General features: G+C 33.2%; 1 protein-coding gene across 1 annotated transcript; it reads right to left on the bottom strand.

The window, feature by feature from the left end:
* Positions 1-4,812: 4,812 nt before the first annotated feature.
* Positions 4,813-6,878, bottom strand: LOC131062423 (uncharacterized). The gene has a single exon (XM_057996083.2). The coding sequence runs from the start codon at positions 6,582-6,584 to the stop codon at positions 5,376-5,378; it is 1,209 nt and encodes a 402-aa protein (XP_057852066.2). The 5' UTR covers positions 6,585-6,878; the 3' UTR covers positions 4,813-5,375.
* Between the last annotated feature and the right edge of the window lie 2,651 nt (positions 6,879-9,529).

A 9,529-nucleotide genomic window follows, 5' to 3' on the forward strand; every position in this document is an offset into this window, starting at 1 on the left:
TGTAATTGAAAGGCTGCAAATTGAATATAAAATCTAGGGTAAGGAGGTACATGCATGAACAAGCAACCTCAATTGAGTATACTAATTGATAGTGGAACACAAGCTCACAACAAGTACAAAAATGGATAGGGAATCTGACTGTGCACCTGTGACTGAAACCTGATGTTGATCTAGTTGGACCACTATGCTAGAATGCCTTGGTCTTATGAGGTTGAGCTATTGTCAAAGAATTTGCAACTTGAAGTAGTCTAGAAGTACAGGTGAAATTTGGACCTCAAATAGAAGAACCATGGTGCTAAAGCGCCCTAGTCCTGGACCATGGAACTCCAACACCTTCGTCTAGACACTTTCTAATGAAAATTGGTTGGATGCTTTGTTTCTGATTCCTAGTGTTGTTTTGGTCTTCCTAGCTCCATTGAATACCTGTAGCTACACACAAGAGGAAGAAAGAGGGTTGTGGATAGGGGTTGGCCTTAGGTCAAATCTTGGGTTTGGAATTAACCCTAATTGAAATAAAAATTGAATTGAAAAAGCTTTCCTTTTGAGGGTAAGGCTAGATCCGAAATCAAAATACTTGAATGTAGATTATTTTATCTTCAATAGGTGATGCAATTCTCTTAGGATAAGTCTGATGAAATCAAGGAACATTGAGAGGGGGGGAGGTTGAATCAATGTTCTACCGGTAAAGGAATATTCAAAATTATTCTCAAATCACCGAAAGCAAATGCAAGAAAGTAAAATGCAAAAACACAAGACAATCAACCACACAATCATAACACCAAGATTTTTACGTGGAAACCCGAAAAGGAAAAACCACAGTGGGATTGGAACCCACAATATTCATATACTGTGATCATGAGTACATAAATACTACATAAGGGGAATGCACTTGCATTTAGGCACATTGTCTAGAACCAAAGGTTCAATTACAATATGGAAGTCTCACTGACTTACAAATTATTTACAATGATAACTACAATGATTGAACTCCAAAATATCATCAAACAATGCTTGGATGAGTTCCGGTTAAGGGCAAAAAGTTTGACTGCAACACATGTAACTCTGCTTTGTTCTTCTTCTCAGTTAGCTACTGGATCAAGAATGCACACATGAAACAGTGCCTAATAGGTTTCTCGATCACACTTGCTCATAACATCACCCAAAAAGATCTTCTACATCGATCATATATATCCGCAATCGCAAAATAAAACATTCATCAAGTCAGCCAAGCACAATATGCAATGTAACGTGTAATCGGGTGTCGGCTTAGATTGGATCACTAAAACATATGCGGATCAACCAAATGATGTCTAAATGATTTCTACATGTTGGCCCTATCATCATGCATGAATCTGACCACCACAATCACTGCAAAGATTCTAGACCAAAAGTGCTCTGCTTATCTTGACATACCAGTGACAGATTACCAGATCACTTACCAAAAACCATGACTACCAGATAGGATTTCCAAGGAGAGTTGCCATCAATGATAACCCTAATCCATTATCCATGCACTAGAATCCATTGGATGAGTGTCAATTGCCAACAAAGCCATCCATGTGTTAATGTAATAACATGATAAATCACATAAAATCCATCATGAAATCATAGATTAAACATAAGATGAAGATGTCTTGATGTAGTTTGTTACTCCCTGAATCAGGTCCGCTCTTGAGGAAGAAGAATTGCTCTTGAATTGGATGATCATGTTAGCATAAGATGTTTAAACTGAATTGAGAGGGATGCCTTATATAGGTATTTCTTAATTAAAATCACCTTTAGGCTGACTTAATTTGTGATTTATTCACATGGAGTAGAATTTGAATTAGATAAGACCGTAAAATTATCATCCCAAAATTCGAGGAAAAAAGTGTGAGACCAAGTAGCTCCAACGACTTGGACCTATCAATTTTTTTTTTTAATTTCTATGGATGCAAGGTAACAGGTTTTTAATGACGATTCCAACTTGAAATATGTCTTGGAAGTTGAAATTAGGGTAGGATTAAGGATAAATCAAGATGTTGAAGAAATAAAGGGCACACCTATAATTAAGGGCCCAAATAAGAATGCGATGACGTAATAAAGTGGAATAAGACCCATAATATTAGTTTAAATATTAATTTAAATCAATAAATGTCCTATAATGCATAGAGGAAAGGGAAATACTAAAATAGGTACAATAATATAGGTGTACAATTTACGATGCTACAAATTTTAAGATGATGCAATTATTCCTTATCAAATAACCAACTATGTTTCTATGAGTATAGAGTTGCCTTTGAAGAAGTTGTGACAATAAATAGGTTTACACAAATTATCACCTAAAACAAGGATACCAATTTCGTAATTCCATCTTTTGACACAATATGGAAGGGGTTGGGAGGACAACTAAATTATAGTTCTACATACCATCCGTAGATAGATGGTCAAGAAGAAGTTGTTAATAGGAGTTTGGGAAATCTCCTAAGTGATTGGTTAGAGAAAACAAACATAATGGGATACTTGGCTAGCTCACAAGTTAAATTTGCATTCAATAACTTAGTGAATAATTCTATCGGTCGGAACCTGTTTCAAATTGTGTATGTAACATCTACCAATGGTGTCATGGATTTGTTGAAAATGCTTAAGTGAGAGAACTTTAATATAGATATAGATAAGTTGCCTCATCACTTATAGGAGGTGTGTGGACAAATGAAGATGTTGAAGAGAAGTACTAGTAAGTATAAGACAAGTGCAAACGAATATAGGAGAGAAAATGCTTATTTAGAAGGAGAGTTGGTCATGACACATTTGAAGAAGAAAAGATTTCCTATAGGAACCTATACTAAGTTGAAACAAAAGAAGATTGACCCCTCATTAAGTGTTATGAAAAATTATTGTGAAATCTCATGTTGATAGATCCAAATTAAATTGTAAACTATTTTAATAAAAAACGATTATTAAATTTATTATGTAAGTTTTTTTAAAATAATTTAAACAACTCATATTACATTGATTGATATTTTGTTTATTTTCACACACTGAATATACAATCTTAATTGATTGTGAAAAATGTTTAAAATATAATAAATAATTTAAAAATTTTATTTATACATTATAATTAAATCCATAGTAATTAATATAAAAATATCAAACATAACGAATCATACTTAAGAATAATATAATACCTAATATCTCAATTAATATATCTCTTTAAGAGCAAAAACAATAACATTCAAATTTTTAAAAAAAATTTCAATATAAAAAAATTATAGAATATTAAAACATTCAATAATTGAAAATATTTTTTTATCAATAAAGATAAATAACTATTATTATTTTGAAAATATATAAATATAAAACTGTCATTTAGTAGGGGTTTCAAGTAGACATAATAATTGATTCGGAAAGGATAAGTGAATTTGGAATTTGGGTGGATCTAATTAAAAAGGTGTTTATCTTTTTATAGAATTGGCACTCACATGCACTTAACACTTAGCTTTCATTCTTTATACTAAAAGTTGTATTGTTTTAAGTGCAAAGATGCTTTTGTCTTCTTCTACGTAGATATGCACTAAAAAAATCCAACAATTATTGTCGCAATCAACTTGATAAGACTTTTATATCAATTGCTTCTTGTCTACACAAATCCTAACATTTGAAAAATTCCAACAAGTCTAAGATATTGAACACTTTGATGTTAAAATGAACTAGTAAGAAACCAAATCTTATATATGATTTAAAGGTAAAAATAAATAAATCAATGCCAACTTTACATTTCATTCATTTATTCAAAATGGCAAAAGGATTATCTTTTCATTATTGCCAAAATTTAAATTTTGAATAGCTGTTTAATTATTAAACATTTCGATATTTAAATGGTCTAATAAAGTTACCCCATCTTTATGCTTTTAATTTTATATTAGCATTCATATTTGTAAGGAGTGTAATGGAAGAATGAAAGAAATTCAAAAGAACAATCATTAAAGTGGACTGAAATGGATCTCATGATTGTAAAGGTGGATATTTATAGTTTTAAGTTTATATATATATATATATATAGCTTAGATGATTAAGGAGTAAAAAGGAGGGAGATATGAGTTTGAAATGAGGAGCAATGATATGTTTGTGGCTAATCACATGAATTTTAGTAGAGGCAAATAAAGGTCAGTCTTTAATTAGTCGTACATCCATTGCTACTAATTGAAAGTCTTTATCGCCATCTTCAACATTCAAGATGAAAATTTTTAGAACTAAAAATCGATTTGTTATTTTGAAGGATTCAAACCACAATATTCCTTATTCTATAATGCAAGTAAGAACATAAGCAACAAAAACCAATAAGATTAAAAGAATGAAGTGATTTGTCAACAAAATCTATAAACCTACACTCAAACATACACTCACATATCATAACAATAATCTCTTCAATTTACTTCACGACCAATAAATAATTAAAAGCAACATTAATAATATATAAGTACATATTTTATAGATTATTATTTATTTAAAAATAAAATTACACTATAAAATTCAATAAAATAATAATAAATATTAAAATGAAACAAAGATATAAAATTAAATAAAAATCCTGATTCCAAATCTACCTTTTTTAATATAAAATTCCTTACAAAATCAATCATAAAAGACTAATCACAACCAGTTCGTGCACAATTATAGATTTAAATAAGTAAAATATTGAACCTCTTATTTAATATCTGAATTTAGAATCTAAATCTTAATTTATTTTTTATATAATTACTTACAAAAATAAATCAGGCAAAACTACAAACAATTCTTCTGCAACAACCAATTTAAATCATTAAAAAAAACTGAAAATCTGAAATCCAAACCTTTATTTATGTTTGATGTGATTCCTTACAAATCAAATCATACAAGACTAAATATCTAAATCTGAAATCCAAACCTTTACTTATTTTTTATATATACAAGGCTAATTGCAACCAATTCCTGTGCCTAATTTTTAGTGAAATGACTCAAATTTTCAGACAAAGTAAAACTTCCAACGCAAGGCAGTTTACACATTGTTGGACACAAATATCTACAGAAGTCCAATATCAGAATAAGAATCCCTGGTTTTAGAAAAAAATATAAAACCACAAGAAACACTCCACAAAAACTACAGTATACAATTCAACCATGGATTTCACAGAAAAACGCCCAGCAAGAAATTATACAGCATATCTTAGATAAGGATCACAAATCTATCCTATGATTTGATGAAGTTGCCCGGCTTCCAGATCGTCAGCCATCATATATCTCTGTAAACTGTAAATCAACTTGTTCATGAATTTGACATGGCCCCAACAATTAATTCAGAAATGAAGAATAAAAGTATGAATACATGAGATCAGTAGATAATCACAAAAATCTATCTACATGGCGCCTCTGTGAATCATGTCCGCATAACCAAGAAGAGAATCCTGCTTCTGCAACTTAATATCCCGATTGAACTTGGTAATGAAGGCTTCAACTCGCTTATTCAGCTCATCTTGACCTGCAGAGCCCCCAGATCGACCTCGGGCCAAGACCATTTGCAGAGCAGATTCTTCAGTTCCCTCAGCCTTGTGTAGTCTGCCACTGCCGATTCCTTGAGGGCCAGAGCGAAGGTGCCTGGCCAGAGGGGGGCGCCGCCCTTCTGAGATCTTCTTCCACACAGATTCAAATGTCTCCTCCCGATCTTTTTCAACATGGCTCACCCTCAGCGATTGCCCCATCTTTTTCCCCTTGCTACGACGGCTTGTAAATCGCCCCACAGATGACATTTTGTCCTCACCATGTACACTAGACCCCAAATTCTCTGCAGATTCTCTTCTTGTCTCTGTACTTGCTGCCAGCAAAGAAAAGCGCGATTTTGTGCACATTTCAGCAGACTCCATGGAAACACAGCACCCCCACACCTCCTCCTCCTCCCCTGTTTCACTGGGTAGGCTGATTTCATTCACTCTCCCCTCAAAATCATCCGCTCTTTCATTGGGCAGGCTGATTTTCTTCACCGCCCCCTGAAAATGATCCACTCTTTCATTGGGCAGGCCGATTTTCTTCACTTTTCCCTGAAAATGATCTCCTCTTTCATTGGGCAGGCTGATTTCCTTGACTCTGCCATGGAATTGATCCCCTGCATCATTGGGCAGGCTGGTTTCCTTCACTCTCCCCTGGAAATGATCCCCTCCTTCATTGGGCAGGCTGGTTTCCTTCACTCTCCCCTCAAATTGATCCCCGCTTTCTTTGGTCAGGCTGATTTCCTTCACTCTCCCCTGAAAATGATCCCCAGTTTCGCTGGCCAGGCTGACTTCCTTGACTCTGCCATGGGAATGGTCATGTGGGTGAGCATGGTATTCAGTCCAGTCCAACTTATGCTGGTGTCTGGACATGACAAGAATGGCAATGATGATGAAATTGACCAAGAAGAACAGATATGGGGCAGTCATCCATCCAGATAAGGAATCCCTCAGACTGAGAATAATCTCCCCTGTAAGAAATGGCAGTGGCTTGCTGAGCACTGGAGCAGAAGCCAGAGCGGCTGCCACCACCATGATGGGAAATCTCAAATTCTTCCTTGTGGGTTTTGTCCAAATCTCCATTGTAGCATGCAAGAGTACAGATTAGAGTAGAGATGTGCTTTGAATGGATGATTACACAAGCGGGTGGTGGTATATGTAGATGAGGGAAAAAATGGAAGTCATAGTCTAAGGAAAGCAAAAGTTAAGGCTTTGTGGGAAAAGGGCCTTAAGGCTTAAACTACGCGGAGTTAAATCACTGGATTCCTATCGTTATCCATGTTATTGCAGATAATGCGGCGCCTCTGCTCCCCGTCGGAAGGTGGAGGAAGAGAGAGATTAGGAGAAAAGAAAAACGTAATGGCTACGGAATCCGTTGGGAATGAGACTGAGTTTTGTTTTTTTGGGATGAGGTTTTACCTTTGAAGCTTCTGGTCATAAGCACACTTCATGAAAGAAAGTTCCTCTGCTTCTTTCTTGTCCCCACTCTTTTGTTTCTAGGCACCTCCTTGTGGGGGCCTCATGTAATGGACAGGGGGACTGCTTTTTAACAAATCTTCAAATGATATAGGACTTGTACTCATGGAAATTGCATACTTTATTTCCATTGTCTTTTTTTAGGGGTTGGTTTTAATGCATTGTTTATTTTTCCAAGAAAGTTGGTGAATTATTTTTAAGTATTTTATCTATATCTTATCTTTTGTTTTAAAGATACGAGTGTAGAGACCATCTTAAAATGAGTTTAGGTCGTTTTTATTGTAATTAGTTGTCATTCATTGATTTAAGTAAAGATGCAAGATGTTTTAAATTATATGTTAAGATGATGTATAAAAAGATAACTATAACTCACTTTTAGATATCTACAGGTTCTTATTTAAATTTACATTATTATTCAAGAATCACCATAGTGCATTATTGCATCATTGCATCATATTTATGTATATTCAAACTTTACTTTTAGACATCTACAAGCTCTTAATTTCAATTTGTTAAATTATCATTCAAGGATTGTCATAGTGCATCATTACATCATTGACTTACATCAATATTTGTTGCTTTGATTGAGCTCCCTAAAATACATTTATGGTAGATTAGTTTATCAATGTTCAAATGAAAGTCAAAGAAACATGTATCATTTATTTGTGTTACATTTGGTTGTTGAGTTGTTGTTAGTGGTTGGCTTTCACTTAAGTGGTCCGTTTTTTTCTTCTTGATGGGCAATTACTGGTTTTTGTGTATATATACAATCGTTAGGCTAGTAAAGAACTCATCTATAGATCTACCATAAAGTTTGTTAGTTATGGAACTTTAAAGTGTTGTAATGTGTGTATTTTTGTTACTTGGTCACCAAAGCTTAATCCATATTAAGAAGTAAAACTGGAAAAATGGAGTGGATCTTTTTTGTGAAGGAGAAAATCCATGACTATGTGGCAACATTTAGTTTGTTTTAGTAGATTGGTAGAAAACCAAGTGGAGGCCTCTAATATACAAATAGAGTAGTTTTAGTGGAGTTTCGTGGTGCAATATTGTTAACTTTTGTAGATCAATAGATTGAACTGTCTATCATCTTTATCATCTATAGATCTACCAATACTATATATCTTGAAGCCAAATGAAACTCCTTTGTTGACTGTGTTTGATACTTATTGGGTTAAGGAAACATATGACCAAGGGATTATGTAGCATACATGCGGAGCCCATCGCTTCCACTAGCATATTTATCGATTTATTGGAATGAGGTTATAGATCATCGATCAAGGTTAAGTTTAGAAGACATTGAGAATTATGATCAAATAGATATGATGAGGACATGTCTTAATCTAACGAATATCTACATATTCCAACAAATTACTATGCTACATATTTGAAGTAGATGTTTAGGCTTGATGAGATGCATCATCACTTGATGAAGGATGTAGGATCAAAGTATTATGCTCATGACCTCCCTTGTATACCTTAGAAACCAATAATCCCTGCCCATTAAAATCACCATCTTTTTGGGTGATAGCTATAGATTACACAATTGGATCTTCCCACTATAGAGGTTCAACATTTTCCTTCCCACCCTTCATGAATTTACTAACCTCACAATTTATCCTTTGCTATAAATTTTGTTGAACCATAATGAATAATTTCTCACAAATCATTTATGCAATCTTTAGTAGGTATTGGAGTTGAAATGGATTTCTTCATAAGATGTGACACATATTCTTCTATTTCCTCTACAACCATCTATAACATTTCTTTAAATGTTTTACTAATTTCCTCTACAACCATCTTTAATATTTCCTTTAAAGTACATAAATAGTTAGCCATCAAATGCAATTTTTTTCATTGTGCTAAAATTGTAGGTGATGCTCTCAATGGATCCCCCTTGGTTATAAATATTGTATGTTATTAAATTTATTAATAAATGTATTTCATTGTTGAGTATATTTTTAGGTAGGAAATAACCAAGTATATTTTTTATTTTATTTTCAAAATTAATGCATTATTTTACACGTTTTTAACATAATGCATCAATTATTTTTAAATAACTCTATTCGTTCTTGATAGAAAATTAAGAAAATAATAAAATTAAACCACTGAAATTACTTATAGGTGCTATAGGATGACTGATAGGCACATATAAATAATCCTGTTAGGTAGGTACTACATGAAACAAATTTGACAAAAAATATAAATATGGAATGCTTGGCCAACATGACTATTTACATGTGCATATTAACCATCCATTATCACATATAGGTTCTTTTACTAGTATATTTTTATTGTACACATAACAACTAGTGGGAAGGGTTAAGTTAACTCCAAATTTGAATTCAATTTTATTTAGATTGTAGATCGTTCATCAACGATATTAATCAAAACAAAGTATTCAGATTACATAAAATAGTGATCAAGTAGATCACTCATTGTAGCCTAGCCAAAAATATCAGGTTCACAAAATATATAGTATCACATGTCACAGTGTATATCAAGATGAATTTTGAGACAAGTTCAAATACAAAAGACATTAAACTGTTCAT

The sequence above is a fragment of the Cryptomeria japonica genome, chromosome 3, assembly GCF_030272615.1.
Source record: "Cryptomeria japonica chromosome 3, Sugi_1.0, whole genome shotgun sequence".
NCBI lineage: Eukaryota > Viridiplantae > Streptophyta > Pinopsida > Cupressales > Cupressaceae > Cryptomeria > Cryptomeria japonica.

What these genes read in the sequence shown, in the direction of transcription:
- LOC131062423 (XM_057996083.2), bottom strand. Translation starts at nt 6,584, where the DNA reads ATGGAGATTTGGACAAAACCCACAAGGAAGAATTTGAGATTTCCCATC.